Here is an 18,460-nt window from a genome sequence, read left to right as displayed (position 1 = left end):
CTTTGTTCTATGATCAAATATGAATGCTAAAGAGGATGCTTTAAATATATTTAAATTGTAAATTTTTAGTTGAACTTGCACATCTCCAGGCAGAACCAAGTTTCTTGTTTTTTATATACGGCCTTTAATGGCCGCATATAAAAGCCGTATAGAGGCCTTTAAAGGCAAAAAATGGAGTTTTGTTCCCCTCCCAAGTACTGAATCCTAAAGACGTGCTTGGACTGGATTGACCTAACATTGCTGGAACAACACAATGCAGTTTTGCAACAAATCCCTTTAGTCATCAGTTTTATAGATTATGAGCAAGCGTTGGATTTAGCTGATGGATGAACTTTAGCAAAGGACTTTTCCTTGTATAAGTATACGAGACAAATGCATTAAAGTGATTACTGTACGAGAATGTCATGGCTGCGGTTGCGATAGAAAGGAGGCTGGTTTCATATTTTTCAGGAGTTTTAGAGGGTTGTGTTCTATCCCCATTTATAGGTATTAATTTTGACAAAAATATGTTGCGAGAGCAACACTTTGGTTTTGTTGTGTTTTTTTTTCCTAGCACCCTGATTTCAGCTTATTCTTAGAAAGTGGTAAGGGTCTGACCTCTACGGTTTTTACGGAAAGTGTGGATCTTAGGCTGGATCGATGAATATGACTCGAAGATCTTTCGAGTGCGATATATGTAATAAATGTTTTGCTACAAGTTCCAGTTTATCTAATCATCAAAGAACTAATACTGGGGATAAGCATTTTGAATGTAATGTTTGTGAGAAAACCTTCTACCAAAAAGACAACCCATTTCTTCATCAAATAACTCATACAGGAGATAAACTTTTCAAGCGTGATGCATGTGAGAAACGTTTTACTACGAGTACCAGTTTATCTCGTCATCAGAGAACTCACACAGGGGAAAAATCTTTTGAATGTTATATTTGTAAGAAATGTTCTGAGAATTAGTACTGTCGCTAATTCTCCCTCACAAAGCAAATTTTCCTTCACATCCAAGGTATCACAAACTTTTTTATTTTCTTCTATATCTTTTCCTACAACTCTATCTCGGTTTAGCATACTCTCAAAATGTTACGCCCACCTTCTTTTAACTCTTTGCTTATTACTAATGGCCCTGTTCCTATATTTAACTGGGTCAAGTGCGGATTGACTACTCCCTCTCAATTTATTGACAAGTCATTACAATATTTTACTATTATACCGTCTAGCTACATCTTCCAAATCCTCGACAATTTTATCCGTGGCCTCCACTTTACACCTCCTTAGACCATGTTTAAATGCTTTCTTTACTTTCTTTACATTCCTTTTGTTTTCATATGATCTATCATTTAAATAATTCTTGTACAAGCCCCTTCTTCTCTCTATTAAACATAAATCTTTCTCACTAATATTCTTAGCTGCAGTCCTAAATTTATTTTCTAAGATACCATCAGCAACTTCACAAATTGTTTTTCTAAAATTATTCCAACCATCTTCCACATTATCAAATTTTAAACTCTTAAGTTTAGTGTTCAACTGTTCCTGGAAAGTTTCTTTCAAATTTTCATCCTGGAGTCTACCAACATCATAACTTCCCAGGAGGTAGTTACTCTTCCGACATTTCATCTTTAAATTAAACCTAGGCACTACTAGATGGTGATCTTTACTTTTAACACATATAACAGTTCTCCTATATACCCTAGTATCTTGTATTGATCCTGCCAGTCTTCGGTTTATTGTAAAATAATCAATAAGGCATGTTGTCTTGCCATCACGTGAACACCATGTTAACTTATGGGCCATTTTATGACCAAAAACCATATTGGCTATAACTAGATTGTTATACCAACAATACTGCAAAAGTCTGTTGTCATAACTGTTTTTTTTTTCCTACACCAATTTAGCTAGGCTAGGATATCATCTATCCCTATTTCTATCAACCTGGGCGTTAAATATTCCTAATAAAAACATCATATTTCTACCTGGGACCCTATCTATTTTCAATGAGCCTCATTCAATTTTGTAACAGCGTTCCATAGGCAAAGTTGATCATTTGAAAGAGTCTCTGAAAACAAAAATGAAAACAAAGAGTATGGGAAGATTGATACAAGAGATTTGTTTTCATCACTAAAAAAAGGCAATAAGTACCAACTATTACTACAAAATATATTTGCTTTCTCAAGGACAACAGAAAAGGGTTGCCACCTTGGTTTATTTTCTAATTTAATGAGTGTTTATTTCAAATTCAATACAGATTAACTAAGGTTCCGGAACAATTTATTCTCACAATTCTCAATAATTCTCCTCAATTTGGTCACTTATCTCTATTTTTCCCATTTTGATGAGGATTGTGCTTACTATATATTTAGTACTCACTATATATTTAGTTTACCGTATTCACACAAAATTAATTCAGATCTTAATACAAGATTCATTTTCTATTATTCTCGCTGCTTATTTTTTTTCACCAAGAACAAAAAGTAAAACTTATTATTATATTTTCGCCCAAGCGGGAACATGCTCATTTGTTGAAAATCAGGGCTATCTTAAAAATATAGATGCCGTAGTTAGATCATCAATTTAAAATTGATGGCATGTGGAAAATGATTAGTTCAAGGAAACAGGACATTTCCTTTGTGCTTCCTAGAAGACCCTCTTCATCTGGTGCCTGTATGTTTAAGACTTTCTAAAATAAGGTTTTCCATAAATAAGGCCCAAAGAAAGATTATTGAAAATCTAAAAGAAATATATTTTTGTTGATGCAATTAAAAATCATAGGCTAGTATTTCTCAAAATATGAGCTGAAACAGGTGCAGTGCATATGCATGTTCTTTCCTGGAAGTGCTATCTATCTAATATATGAAGTTTATCAGGGTTTAGTTCTAGGAAAGGGACATCTTGCTAACTTTGAAAGTTAGTTAGATAAATAAAACTTCAGGTTTGATAAAACAGACTTTTGAGAATGAATCCTAGACGATAAATGTATCCTTGGATGTATCATATGTGTAAATTGGTAGTGATAAATTTAAGGTAAAATTCTAGTTAATTGACTTCTTGCAATCTCAGAAAGGGTTTAGGTTAGGAAAATGAAACTTTCAGGGATGAATCTACAGACTAAAGTATGTCTCAGGAAGGTATTTTGAAGTACCCAAATCCACTCCTTCTCCCTCTAGAGGGCACTGACCTAAAAATATGTGTGTTAAAAAAGTGAAACCTTACAAAAAGATCTGCTTGAATGAAGTACAGCAAAATTATTTTCAGCTTCACAACTTTGCTCAATCCCAATTTACAAGGTTTTAAAGATTTTAAGTCTTGAAAAAAAAAAACAACATTGATATGGCTCAGAATTCTACTCAAATAACAGGACTTGCATTTTCAGAACTAAAGGCAGAGAAAAAGCAACTGGTAACTGAAAATTAAGGTAAAATGTTGTTTTGTCAAAATATCAATAGGTATAGACCTATCATGTAGGCAAATTTCAGGGCCCTCTAGAGAGAGAAGGAGTAGAGGTGGGTACTTTAAAATATCTTCCCAGGATATACTTTAGCCTGTAGACCTATACCCAAAAGTTTCATTTTCCTAACCTAACCCCTTTCCAAGATTGCAAGAAGTCACTTAACTAGAATTTTACCAAATTTAGAGATGACAGATTAATTTAGCTAGGATTAAAGGCAATTTTTTGGGTAAGGTTTATATTAACACATTACTCAAATAGCTGGGAAATAAACTTTTCTCTATAGTTTATAGTCCTGAATCCAAATTTACTATTCATTTGTGATGGAAATGAAGGTAAATTTGCAGTTGGCTATATATTATAGCTAGGATGAAAGTGAAAATCTCATTTGTTTCCTTTTTTATGCTCTTTCATAATTCAATAATTGCTTCTTGGGCTAATTACATCTTGAACCCTTAAAAGGGCCCCAAATGTATTTCATTTTTGTAACCACACAGAGAAGTTATCAACACTAGTTAAGGAATTGAAAAGTGATTAAAGCATATAACTAGTTTATAAATAAGTTGTTCAAGAGTAATATATTTCAAAAATAATTATTTATAACAATTCAAACCTCCACCACTGAAATATAAACCAATTTTCCTTCCATTTCAATTTAAGTTGGGGTAAATTTTTTGTGTTTCATATTATTGACTGTGTTTTCAATAAAATATCAAAAATATAAAAGCCAACAAAAGAATACATAGAATGGTTAGGATAGGTTTTGCTATTTTAAGCCTTTTTTATACCCAAAAACTAGAAATATTTTGGTCATTTTCAAGAACTCAAAAAGGGCTTAAATTTAAGTTTGCAATAGAAGCAATTATTATAATCATAAAGAGCTTAAAAAAAGGTATCAAGTGGTATGTTCACTTATTTGTAAGCCAATAGTATGAACAACAAAAAATTTACCTAAGTGTATGTTTCCAAATGCAGTCAACTAAAAATAGCACTGAATTTTATGATTCAAAACTTTGCCATCAACAATTCAGGGTATATATTTGAACCTTAGGGAGGTTAGGCTGGGGGTAAAGTTCATGGTAAATTTGCAGTGGGCTATATAATTTAGCTTGGATGAAAGTGAAAAAATCATTTGATGCTCTCATAATTCTTATAATATACATTTGGTCCTTTTAGGGGCTCAAGATACAATTAGCCCCAGAATTGACTATTGAATTATAAAATACCATAAAAAAGGTGTAAAATAAGTTTTTCATTATCATCCTAGCTAACTTATATAGCCAACTGCAAATTTACCAAAATGAATAGTACCCCCACCTCTATATGTACCAATTCAGGGTATATATTTGCACATTAGGGAGGTGGGGTTGAAGCTCATTTATGAGGCAAATGAATGTTACATATGAATTCAGGATGTAATTCTCACTATAGAGGCAGGTTTGAACTTTACCCTCCCCCTTAAGGTTGCAAATATATATCCTGAATTGGTATATTTAGGAGTAGGAATAACATTCATTTCTGATGCAGATGCATGTTAAATTTGGATTCAGGATGTAATTCTGAATGTAGAGGTAAGTTCATTTCTTGGCTACCTGAATAGTCTAATAATATAAACCTTACCCAATTTGTCTCTTGATGCCTTTTTTATGCTCTTTCATAATTCAATAATTACTTCTAGGAAAAAATACAAATTGAGCCCTTAGGTCAAATCCTTTAAAGGGCTCAAATCATCCAATAGTAACCAAAAGTTTGAAAGTGTGCCTCAGTGAGAAAAACTGCCATTTTTAGCTGACCCAGGAAAAGTAATTATCATTTCATTATTTTTCAAAATGAAATGACAGTATGAAAACAAGTTTGCAGAAATTAAAAAAAAAAAGCCAGAAACCCTCAAGAATGAGTTATGTGTTACTGTGATGTCATATTTCAGGGGTATTAGGCTCTTTTTAAAATAAAAATCCTACAAATTTGTTTTTAATATAACATATTACTATTAAGATTAAGGAGAGTAGTAATTGTCATTCCTGAATCAGCTGCAAACAGCAATGTTCTCTGACTAGGCAGTTTTTTTGTCAAAACACATTTAACCTTGCAAAATATATCTTCCACTGAAACAGGTTAAGAAAAGTATTTTGGACCTCGTACCTTTGCTCAAGCACAATTTTTTAAGGCCTTAAAGAACTGTAAATCTGTTATAGAAATTGTATTTTTAAAATTTAAGATAATGAAAAATGATTGAAAACAAAAATTAAAATGTAAAGCCACTAAACTAGACAAAAATAAGTTTTATCAAGTCACCACGTTTCAGAAAACCATTTGATAAAAGAAACCATGATATTTTACAAGATTCAATTAATAAAAAATATATTATCAGCATTATATAGAGGACCATCAGAGGAGAAGGGGGTGCAATTGTCAGAGAAGCAATATTTAGTCAAATTAAAAAAATTGAAATTCTTAAAAACATCAATATTTAAAAAAATGTGGTTTTCATTGACTATTAGTGACAAAAATTAGTTGCTGGAAGCTATAGGTAGCCTACATTCTATATCAAGTGCTACTAAATCATTATGACAAAGGTGGGGTCTTGTGATATTTGTCTGTATTAATCACCATTCATTACTGTTTGAATGTAAATGTTCACTTAGGTGTGAAATTTTAAAAAACAAAAAACTGGTAATAATATACCAAGTAACTTATGGTAACAATAACAGTCCAATGCAAGGACTCATGGAGTAAAAAAGTATCAGATTTTATTAGTCATGGATTTTTAAGTTTAAAGTGCTCTGGAAGAGTTCCTTTCACAATTATTCATACTCATAAATAATATTTTATTCAACCCAAATATATTGCTATCACTTCAGCCCAATACATTTATCAGGTCAAGAATTCAAAAACCAATTCATTATATATTACTAGAAATAAAACAACTAAGAAATGTGTTATTTAGGCCATGCACATTTAATATGCATGGTATAAAAAAGTAAGATAAAAAAATATAAAGCAAAGAAAAAGTAAAATAAGATAAAAAGTAGAGATAAAAAAAGTAAAGAAACATACCATTAAGATATCTGTTCATTTCTGTTCTTTCTGTAACCTTGGGGGGCTCAATTAGGTTGAAATTTAGTGATCAAGTGTCTTGTCACCCAAATTTTTGACCTCTGAGTACCACCTTTTTTGGTTTATTTTGAACCACCATTTTACCTTATTACCTTACCTTAAATCACATCTTCTAGCAACTAAGGTTAAAGAATCTGTAGATGTTGCCAGGTAACATTGACTCAATATTCATGTCACAGTTCATGAATGGATCATCACTATTTACATGTATTCAGTGCATTTTGGTTTCATTTTTGGGGGTCACTAGGTTTATTACCAGCTTGGTGTGTGGGAGGGCTAAAAGGGGCAGTTGGCACCTAGCAGACCCTGCTGGATGATACTGGTTCATCCCACTGCATCTTCCATGAATTGCCACTCTAATCACTGTCAACACCAATCTTGACTCTGTCAATTGATTTGGCCAACATGATGAATTTGCTGAGTGAATTCTGCAATGGAGTAATTTGATTGGTGAAGAAGGTGAACCTCTCACACTGTCTGCTAAATTTTCGACATGATCTTAAATGCAAGGATGACACTCCTCTCTTTTTAGGTATGTTAGGGTTGGCAGGTCAGTTTTTTCTAGTAGCTGCTCATAGGAGGTTTGTTGTTTGGGAAAAGGAGCTTGGTTGCTCTACACTGAACCTTCTCAAGTATCTCCATGTCACACTTAAAACTGCGGGTTGGCAACCAAAAAGCTAAACTCAAAATGAGGACAAGCAAAGGCTTTGTGAAGCTTCTTGATAACTCTTGGTTGGCAACTTGTCACCGAACACTTGATCAAACCAAGGACCTTGTTTGTATTAGCTGCTTGTTTATGACAGTGACTATAAAATTTTAACTTATCAACAGTGATTACTCAGGGATTATGTTCTTCCTTGGCACTCTGAATGGGTATATTAGCACCTGCTGAGTCAACCGTGCAATGACTATGGCAGGGGTTGTTAAGAATTAAATTATGAACTAAGGAGGCATGAAGTGGAGGCCAAAATAAAATTACTGAGGATTGGAAAGATGCAACTAGACTGCATAATAGTATAATATTGGACTGCCATGCTATTAAATTGAGAGGGCATAGTCAATCCAAACTTGTCCCAGTTAAAGATAGGAATAGGGCCATAATTAGTAAAGGAAAGAGTTAAAAAGAGATGGGCTGAATATTTTGAAAATGTGCTAAACAGAGATAGAGTTGCAGGAAAAGATATAGAGGAAAATGAAAAAGTTTGTGATACCTTGGATGTGAAGGAAGATTTGTTTTGCAAGGAAGAATTAGTGACAGTACTAAAAGGATAAAAAAATAATAAGTCTCCAGGTGCTGATAGTGTGGTAAATGAGTTTCTTTAATATGGTGGCTCTTAGGTTAGAAATAAATTACTGAAGACTATGAATATGATTTTGAAAAAGGGGAATGACCTATCGATTTTATGAAAATCTTAATTAAACCACTGTATAAGAAAGGTGATAAGAGTGAGTGTGGTAATTGCCAAGGCATTAGTTTGGTCTCTTTAGGTTGCAAACTATTCAGTAATATGATGCTCAGACTGAGAGATGCAGTAGACAAAGTTATAAGAAAAGAACAGTGCAGTTTTAGAAAGGATACATAATGTGTCAACCAAATTTTCACTCTTAGGTTAATAATTCAGAAGTGCCTGAGCTGTCAAACACATTTGGTCCTCAGTTTTATAAATTATGAGCAAGCGTTTGATTTCGTTGATAGAAGAGCTTTAGCAAAGGTCTTATCCTTGTATGGTATACCAGACAAATACCTTACGAAACATTAAGCAAAGAAAAAACGACTTCAATTTCGACAAAGCAGTGAACAAAAATAAAATATAAAAATTACACCTTAACTAAAAAAATTAAAATACTCCGAATATTTCGGCCCCTCGTCCGGTAGCCTTTCTCAACGGAAAAAAAGTTACAACCGACAATTTAAGACTTTTTTAAGACATAAAAAAAATACGACAACTAGAACACAACGAAAAAAAATATATATAAACAATAAGATAAATAAGAACAACTCACATTATAAAACAAAACTCCTTTTTCGAAGTTAAACCTGTTTTTTGTTTGCTTAATTTTTTGTAAACGGAAAAGCAGTGTGGTCTAAGAAATTATTAGACAAATACCTCAAAGCGATTAGTGCTATATATGAGAAAAACACTGATCCAGTTAAGGTAGGAAATGAGGTTAGCAGCTGGTTTTTTATAAAATCAGGTGTTAGGCAGGGTTTTGCTCTATCTCCCTTTATATGTATCATTTTGATGGACTCTGTCTTAAGGAGCACAGGAAAAGCAATGTGAGACCACAGAATCAAATAGGAAATACAAATTTTCCTGGACTTAGATTATTCTGATGATTTAAGCATCTTAGATGAAAGTCTAAGCAAAATGAATGAATTTTAGCGAGTTCACTTGGATTCAGTAGCTGAACAGATCGCTTCAAATGTCTCATTGCTACCCTTTTTATCAATGCCAAAGACTAATGTGAGGTGATTGATTCTGATGTGTAGCAACTCTGAACAATCGTTTTTCGTAATTTCACAATCACGTTTTGGTTATTAACAATAATCATGCTTGCGTGATATAAGCACCATCTATTTCATTACGGTTTGAACAGTTTTGTTAATTTTTTTATTAATTCGCTTAGTTTTTCTGAGTTGATCTGACACCACTTTTTAGAAGTTTGATTTTCAACGCTCCTGCACGTGGATTATGCTGATGATTTAAGCATCCTAAATGAAAGTGTGGGAGAACTGTATTAACTTCTTGAGGTTTTGCGAGTTCAGGGTTATTTAATAGGTTTGAAAATTAATGTTAAGAAGTCTAAGTCATTAAGGCTAGGAATAAATGAAAATGAAGAGGTGATGTTGTTGGGTAACAAAAAGATTGATCAAGTGGACAGCTTCACTTACCTTGGTAGTATCAAACAGTTCATGGTAACAAACTGTAGTAAGGAGCGACCCGGCTCAATAGTAACCAAAACCCTAAAAACTGGAATTTTGATACCAATAGCTACATCAAAAGAATCAAATTTTAATGCTGATCTTAAATATATAAGTTTCATTAAGTTTAGTCTTACCCATCAAAAGTTACGAGCCTGAGAAAATTTGCCTTATTTTAGAAAATAGGGGGAAATACCCCCTAAAAGTCATAGAATCATAACGAAATTCACACCATCAGATCAGCGTATCAGAGAATCTTATTGTAGGAGTTTCAAGCTCCTATCTACAAAAATGTGGAATTTTGTATTTTTTGCCAGATGGCAGATCACAAATGCCTGTTTATTTGTTTGTTTTTTTTCCCAGGGGTGATCATATCGACCCAGTGGTCCTAGAATGTCGAGAGGGCTCTTTCTAACGGAAATGAAAAGTTATAGTGACCTTTTTTAAGTGACCAAAAATTAACGTCAACGGATCAAAATTCTGACATAGCCATTTTATTCAACGTAGTCGAAAAACCTTATAACTATGTCTTCGAGGACGACTTACTCCCCCACAGTCCCCGTGGGAGGGGCTACAAGTTACAAACTTTGACCAGTGCTTACATATAGTAATGGTTATTGGGAAGTGTATAGACGTTTTCAGGGGGATTTTTTGGTTTGAGGGAGGGGTTGAGAATAGGGGGATATGTTGGGGGAACTTTCCATCGAGGAATTTGTCATGGGGGAAGAAAATTTCCATGAAGGGAGCACAGTATATTCTAGCATTATTTAAAAAAAACAATGAAAAAATAAATATGAAAAAGTTTTTTCAGCTGGAAGTAAGGAGCAGCATTAAAACTTAAAACGAACAGAAATTATTACGCATATGAGGGGCTCACCTCCTCCTAATACCTTGCTCTTTACGCTGAAGTATTTTTAGTAATTTCAACTATTTATTTTACGGCTTTTGTGATTCAGGGGTCATTCTTAATGAATTGAGACAAAATTTAAGCTTTAGCGTAAAGAGCGAGGTACTAACGAGGGGGTGAACCTCCTTATATATGTAATAAAAACATACAAAAGTTCGTTACAAAGGCTATCTTATAAGTTACGTATATCTTTTACTAATAAAAACATTCGTAAAAAATTAAAAGTTCTAGTTGCCTTTTTAATTAACCAAAAAATCGGAGGGCAACTAGGCTTCCTCCCCGCTCTTTTTTTTCTCAAATCGTTCGATCAAAACTATGAGATAGCCATTTAGCCAAAAAAAAATAAATATGCGAATTTCCTTTTAATTATTCCTCTGCAGAGAGCCAAAATCAAAACATGCATTGATGCAAAAAAGTTCAGAAATTAAATAAAAAAACAAGTTTTTTTTCTAACTGAAAGTAAGGAGCAACATTAAAACTTAAAACGAACAGAAATTACTTCGTATATGAAAGGGGCCGCTTCCTCATCAACGCCCCGCTCTTTACGCTAAAGTTTTTTACTGTTTTAAAAAGAAGAGTGGAGAGAAAGAGTCAAACTTTATTGTATAGAGCGGGGCGTTGATGAGATAGCTTCGAAAACACAAGCTTCACACTGTCTTTCCATAACGAAGGTAAAACAGTTCAAAATAGGGATGGGGATTTCTACCATATGTTCCAGGTTTGAGTGAAAAACTTAATAGAATTTTGCAAAATAATGGCTTAAAGGTAGCTTTAAGAGGTAGTAATACTTTGGCTAGTTTTTTAAATTCTGGAATGGATCGGACTTCCTTAGAGCAGCAAAGTGGGGTTATAAAATCCCATGTACTTGTGGAAGCTCTTATGTGGGACGTACTAACCAGAATTTAAAAATGAGATTGCTACAACATCATAATTCTATTTCATCGTCTTTAAAGCAAAATACCAAACCTGAAGATTTCACGTCGGCCCTCTCAGAACATATCTTTAATTTTCCAAATCATTTTATTTTGTTTGAAAATGTTTCTTTGATTTCTATGGACCAAGGTTTAAAGCAAATTTTCAGGGAAACAATCGAAATTAAAAAAAATTTATTCAACAATAATTCCATAAACAGAGATACAGGTGAATTTGGATTGAACTCAATTTATGATAATTTACTGAGGTCAAATAAAGTAAATATCACCTCACCTAAGAGCTATGACCTCTGTCCACGTAATATGTCAGATAATTCTAATGAACTGGAACCGAAAAGGTCAAAGAGATTTGCCTCACCTGTTGCATTGAAAAAAATAAGAGCAATAAACTATATGTAATTAGTTTATTAGGTATAAATTTTGTTTATTTTTATTCATGTCTTTTAGTTTTACTGCTGATCATGAACACTGTATATGTGTTCGAAATATCCAGTTAAATAATTTTATATCTATTCACTGTCAATAAAAAGGTTTCATCCCTATTTTGAACTGTTTTACTTTCGGCATTGATGAGGAAGCGGCCCCTTTCATATACAAAGTAATTTGTGTTCATTTTAAGTTTTAATGTCGCTCCTTACTTTCAGTTAAAAAAACATGTTTTATTTTATTTAATTACCAGTAAAGATGACGGGAGCAGTGAAGATGTTAAAAGTTGAAGAGCCGTGAAGATGTTTTCACAGTTTAAAAATGTTATGAAGAATAGGAAGATTGGAATAAGCTACAGTGATCAAATATGGCTCTGAAGCATGGGCGCTCCAAAAAGTGGATGAAGATTTGCTAGATGGTTTCCAGAGAAATTGCCTACTGATTGTTCTGGGTACCCGGCTGACAGACCGTATTTCAAACTGTAGGTTGTACGAAAAATGCGGTTCGATCCTGCTTTTTTGGGCTATAATTAAAGAAAGTTTGGGATGGCTAGGCCACATTGTGCAGATGAAGGATGACAGATCGCCAAAGATTTTCCTTTTCGGCCAACCGTCTAGGGCTAAACGGAAAGCAGGCCGTCCTTGACTGGGATGGGAAGATGTCATAAAAAAGGATAAAAGGAAATGGAACATCCCTAGGAGGGTGTAAATAGGGAGGCTCAGAATAGATTGGAATGGAGAAGGAGCGTACATAGCTGTGTTAGCCTCAGGCGTCTCGGTACTGCAGTCAGTTGTTAGTTGCAGCAGTAGTATTTGGATTGGACAGCTTTGGTGTCATCAATTTTTGATTTCATGACAGTTTTTGTTTATTTCTGATTACTGTAGTTATGGGATGATTTGTTGTAGTGCTTAAAACTAGAGAACTTGTCAGTTTTTTTTTGTTCAGGAAAAGAGATTATTTATTTACCATTTAGCTTTTTATGGAAAGTAGAAATTTTTCCTCATGATTTTGTATTTTGTAAAGATAGGATCAGTCTGTGGTATTCAACCATGTACCAAAGAAAATAAGAGGATAGTAAGAGCCATAAGTGATTGAAAGAAAATGCTTACAGTTTGAAGAATGAGATGAAAGAAAGGAGAGGTGATAACTTTCACCCGAATTGGGCAAAGCTAAGGGAGGGGGGGTACTGTAGATCTTATTCATATTAATTAAAAAAAAAATCAAAAAAACTGTGGCCTCCCCTCAAATGTCCCTAGCCATACAGGCTCCTCACAGAGATCATACGAAAGAATGAAAATATTAAAAATCCCTGGCGGATTTCCAAAATGTAGTAAATCAAAATTAATCAAAACAAGTTTTTCAAAGAAAAGTAAACAGTTTCAATTAGCCTAAAATGAACAGACACATATTCAATTAACCTTCCAACTGTAAACCAGCCGAAAACCACTATCAATAAATATAAACAAAACCCACAGAAATTACAACAAATAACCAAGTCAAATTCGAAACGAGCAAAAATTAACATGAATAGGGCTGATAACCCCCATGCCTTCCCAAAATCAGAACATAATTTGCACTTTAATGATAAAAAAACATGGATTGTCAGTTTATTTGCCATATACTGATATGTATTCCTTAAAGTTTTGATGATTTTTTAATTATTAAAAGTAAAAAAAGTGAAAACATTCAAAACGTATTTTGTTTTCAGTAAAGTGCAAATTGTCTTCTGGTCTTAGGAAGGCATGTTAATTTTTCCTCGTTTTGAGTTTGACTTGCTATTTATTGTAATTTCTACAAAAAAATCAAACCTTTAGCAAAAAAAGTTTTATCTTATTTTAATAAGATTTATTTTGTAGAAGGTTACAAAAGCCTCTTTCTTTTTTTTCACTCATTTGAACGTGGTTGCATGCTGAATAAATTCAAATTTCCATCCATATGTATTGTTTTGTTGCTTAAGCCCTTTTCTTTTTTTTTGTTTCTTAGCAACACAAGAAAGAAGCACAACAGCAACTGATAAGTTTTAATAATAACAATAAATAAGTTTTCTAGTCTTTATAAAACGTTAGTTTGAAAATGAATCGTATTTCAGGATTGTTACCAAGTGTTTCAAAACTGTTATTCCGAAAAGCAATAGCTTGTACTGCATCTTCTATTGAATTCATTTTGACAATTCCTTTTGAATTACGGTAATGATCATTATACAGGACATCAACTTGGACAGGATCAGGGATATTTGCTTTTTTGAAAAGGTCACGTATATCTGATTCAGTTAAGGATTTTGGAGTGTTATAGAAATAAAGTTCTTTTCGGGGAGGCTGATCAGCTATTTGGCTACGCCATGATTCGCTTGAACTATTATAAATCTCTAAAGGAAGGTGACCTCCTCTCGAAATCTGAGGCGGCTCGTCTTTTTTCACGAAAATCCCATCCAGTGTACGGATAGACATGGCTCGTCCAAGCAGACTCAATCCGTTGAAATATTTCTTGACACGTTCAGCTCCTTTTTGATCAGCCATCTGAACTTGTACTCCGTTTTTGACAATTTTTATTTTATCAACAATTCCATAGACACAAAACAAGCCGAAAATATTATCGCAATTAATTCTATCGTCAAGATTTTGCACAAATAGAGCGTGTGCAGGGAGAACCGGATCAAGTTCAAAGTTCCAGAAAGAGAAGACGCAATTCCTCAGTTTAGTTGATAGAGGTTCAAGGCTGTATTCTACCTTGTAACTGCTTTTTGGGTCACTGTTGAGTTTTTCAAACATGTTTTGTGCGTGCTCGAAGTTCTTAAACACGACTTTACAAACCTTGTTGTCCCTATCTTCAAGTTTAATGAATAAAACTTCACCAAAAGGTTCAGCAACTTTGTATGCTTTATCCACACTATCAAACTCAGGTGCACCAAGGCAACGTATTTCAATGGCTTTGTTGTTTTCTTCAGGATTATTTGTTACAATGTTCTTTCTTGTTTCACAAATTTGTGACATTGATTTGAATTTTCTTGCTATGATACGAGCAATTCAAGTACAATATTGCTGCTTCAATGATAGTTGAGATCAATACTGCTTTGAAATTTTTTATTCGTGGTCTGGAAAATCAGTTCAATAAGGAAGAAGTTCATCTTCTAGTTAAAATACTTTTTTAATTTTGTTGTTCATAATAATCTTTTGTATTTGGCTTAGAAGTAATTTTCACTGAGAAATTGCAATATGACGTCAAGATCCACAAAAATTAAAACAAATCATAACCAGGATTTGCTCTCGATGACGTCAGGATTCACGAAAATTAATGTGAACTAGCTGTTGGGGTGGCGCTTCGCGCCACCCCAACACCTAGTTGGTGGGGCGCTTCGCGCCCCCCAAGCCCCCCCGCGCGCATAAGTCGTTACGCGCCATATTAGTTACGCGCCATTGTAGTTGTGTCCCTGTGTCCCACCTGTGAATATAGATAGATTTATATATGTGTTTCAAACTACGTAAAAATTGCGAATATACAACATTTTTGGCTTTCCCACTACTGGGAGCTTTCTGTTTCCAATTGCCAGCAATTGATCTGAAAATGTTTGACCAGAGTCATCGTTTTGCAATCGGACACGCATATTTGTAGTTAATTTTAATATTTTTACGTGTGCCCATAAATTAGAATTTTTCAGGCAAGCATTCATTTCGTCTGCAGTAGTTAAACTACGTAAAAATTGCGAATATACAACATTCTTGGCTTTCCCATTGTCTGTGCATATACAAAGCCGTATGTACTAATAATGACGTCATATGCAAACGCTCTTTTTACAAACAAACAAACATGCATACACACAACTCGTTTTTATATAGATAGATAGATAGATAGATACATTACAAATTAACTGCGTAAAACTTGCGAATATACAACATTCTTCGCTGTCCAATTGTCGCTGCATATAAATAGATTGTCAGGTTTACCGACCCTCGAACATGCAACGTACAATTGTCCATGGGAAAAACAATCAGTATTAAGATCTAAACCACATTTTTCTAATGATTGACCTTGAGCTTTGTTAATGGTGATTGCAAATGCTAATCGAATTGGGAATTGCAATCTTTTAAATTGAAAAGGCAGATCCGTTGGAATCATGGGAATGCGAGGAATAAGAACAGCCTCACCCTCAAAAGGCCCTGTCAAGATTGTGGCCTCTATTAGGTTTTCCATTGTTTTTTTTTACGGCAAGTTGCGTGCCATTGCAAAGCTTTGGTGGGTTGATATTTCTTAAAAGTATTATTGGTACGCCTATTTTTAGTTGTAGCACGTGTGGTGGAAACCCTGAAAGATCTATGGAATTTAAAAATTCAGATGGATAATTAACCGCTTCATTTGGTTCCAAAACTGTGTCGACTGACTTGTAAAGGACTGCCTGGTCTCGAATCTTGGTCAAAACAATATTGTTGATTTCGTGGACGTCTATATTTTTGGGTGCGAGAATCGCTCTTTCACTTAGCCATTTATTATTTTTATAATTTTTTAGAATATTCGGAAATACTTTTTCAATCAATTCATTTTTGGACGTCACTAAATTACAGAAATCAGCAGGTAGTTGTATACGTCTTGAAATTGAGTCTATCGTATCATAAATGTCTTTTTGTTCCGACGTTAACTTGGAAATGTTATTTTGTACATACGACAATAGATCACTCGTACTGTAACTTTGTCAATTCTACACATGTCGAAACAGCAGCGATACGGTTAGGTGAAGGCATTCCCAAATCCTGAAGAGGTTTGTTTGCCATACGTACGCACAAATCTTCTATAATAACTAAAGTGTAGTTATAAATTTCTGATGTAAAATCATAAGTCATACCTGACGTCTCTAACTGTTTTCGATGGAGTATATCTTCGGACAATGCACGAATTTGACTTGGAGTTGACGTTTCGCACGCGTCATTGATGCAGTTATTCCAGTGTTGGTCATTCTCCAATAAATTCAGAGCTTGGCATGCACTACGGTAAGTTTCATGTATAGTACCGTTTACAGTTGTCAAATACTCAAAGGATGTCGGACCGGGTACATTCACCAAAAGCAGGCGTAGAAAAAAGCATTCATGTTGATTGGGGTGAACGGTGTAGAGTCTTCCTATCGTGGTATCTTTGAAGATGGTAGGTTGGCCGTCGACTGACTTACCCTGTTTTCGACGTTCAAATACTTTATTTTTAGTATTCCACGTGTAATACGAAGGCACTTCAGTATACAGCAGTTTTTTGCAAAAGAATCATTTTTGCAAAGCGAAAAAAAAAGCTGTTAATTTTGTATCCGGTGGATTCAGGGCTCTTTGTTGCACGTTGGTTTCCGAGAAATAAACACGTTGACCATTCTGTAAATGTACCGCTAAGTGAACAACAGCTGGACTACGTTCATGTATCGAAAATGAAAGAATTCGCCAAACAGCTTCATTACTGCTTATGTATCTTCCAGCCTGATATTGTACGATTTCGTCGAAATCTTTGATTTCGGGCTGCAAGCCAAAAACTTCCATGTCACTGCCTTTGTTGACGTATTTACATATATATTTGATTGCCTTTACGGAGTTAGAGTATTCAACGTTTATGTGTGCATTAAATGTTTTTGATAATAATGGGGAATATGGAACAACCCACTGGTTATCTACTTCGATGGTGGTACCGTTGCCATTGTAGGTTCTTCAGTCATTTTACAATTAGAAATTTCTCTTTCAACGGTATTCTTACAATTAAAAATTTGTCTTTGAACGATATTCTTAAATACCTGTGTCCTGGTCGTCATTTATATTCCGTGTCCCGGTCGTCATTTGTGTCCCGGTATCCCAGTCTGTAATTTCTCTTTGAGTGTCCCGGTCGTTATTTATATTCCCTCTGTCCCGGTCGTCATTTGTGTCCCGGTCTGTAATTTCTCTTTGAGTGTTTTTTCTTTTTAGTATTTTTTAGTTTTTTACATTTTTTCTTTTTTCAGTTTTCTTTTTCTTCTTTATTTTTCAGCTTCACTATGAAATACATATCGCCGAACCTTTGTTTTTTTAACTAAAACCTGGTAGGCATTGATGACCTTATCCAAGTCAAAATCCCAAACCCAATCATCATCGCTATCATTTTCAGTTTTGATATGTTTTGACTCTCGCTGTCCAGGTGGATCTTCATCTAACTGCGCGGTTTTGCGTTCTTTAGCCTCAAGCCTGTTTCCTTGCTGTTCTTTTGATTCCTCGGCACGCTTTCTTTTCTGACTTTCTCTATCAGCAGCAAGTTATTTGGCATAGACTCTTTGAGCATCTTCATCGGCTTTTGCCATGGTAAGTTCATCAGTCATTGTAAACTTAAACATTAATAGATTTCTACGTGAACATATGTCTTAAATATCTTGAATGACGTCACCGTCAAAGCAAAAATGACGACAACTAATTTCATGACGTCAGTCAACACAGAAACATGACGTCACCTGATCCACTGACAGACACACAGACAGACAACTTATTTATATATATATAGATTACGAATGCTTTTTGCCTTCTGAAGAATCAAACCACAGCGCTGAAGCACTGCGTAAGGATTGAAAGCCTGATGAGTGCACTGAGGCTAAGACTCTTTCCATTGGCAATTTGTAGGTTTAAGTGCCATTTTTGTTAACAGGGAGGAAGTCACCATTTCATAGATAGACTGATAATAATGCATATAAAATAAACAATGATAAACAACAAAAGCAGTTGCATAATCATATA

General features: G+C 34.3%; 2 protein-coding genes across 5 annotated transcripts in view; one reads left to right on the top strand and one right to left on the bottom strand.

Moving 5' to 3' along the window:
• The first annotated feature begins 2,558 nt into the window (after positions 1 to 2,558).
• LOC136034081 (ATP-dependent RNA helicase DHX30-like) overlaps positions 2,559 to 18,460 on the top strand; it is a 204,513-nt gene continuing 188,611 nt past the window's right edge. For all 4 annotated transcript variants that reach the window (XM_065715201.1, XM_065715199.1, XM_065715200.1 and 1 more), the window contains exon 1: positions 2,559 to 2,652. In XM_065715201.1, the coding sequence (XP_065571273.1) occupies positions 2,577 to 2,652 (76 nt within the window). In that variant the 5' untranslated portion in view covers positions 2,559 to 2,576. The remainder of the gene's footprint in view (positions 2,653 to 18,460) is intronic.
• LOC136034211 (heterogeneous nuclear ribonucleoprotein L-like) lies at positions 13,745 to 14,731 on the bottom strand. The gene has a single exon (XM_065715378.1). It carries the CDS (start codon positions 14,729 to 14,731, stop codon positions 13,787 to 13,789), a length of 945 nt encoding a protein of 314 aa, XP_065571450.1. The 3' UTR covers positions 13,745 to 13,786.

This window comes from Artemia franciscana, chromosome 12, assembly GCF_032884065.1.
Source record: "Artemia franciscana chromosome 12, ASM3288406v1, whole genome shotgun sequence".
In the NCBI taxonomy this organism is placed as follows: Eukaryota; Metazoa; Arthropoda; class Branchiopoda; order Anostraca; family Artemiidae; genus Artemia; species Artemia franciscana.
The sequence above is the reverse complement of the archived record's forward strand: the minus strand, read 5'-3'. Positions and strand labels throughout refer to the sequence as shown.

What these genes read in the sequence shown, in the direction of transcription:
- LOC136034211 (XM_065715378.1), bottom strand. Translation starts at nt 14,731, where the DNA reads ATGTCACAAATTTGTGAAACAAGAAAGAACATTGTAACAAATAATCCT.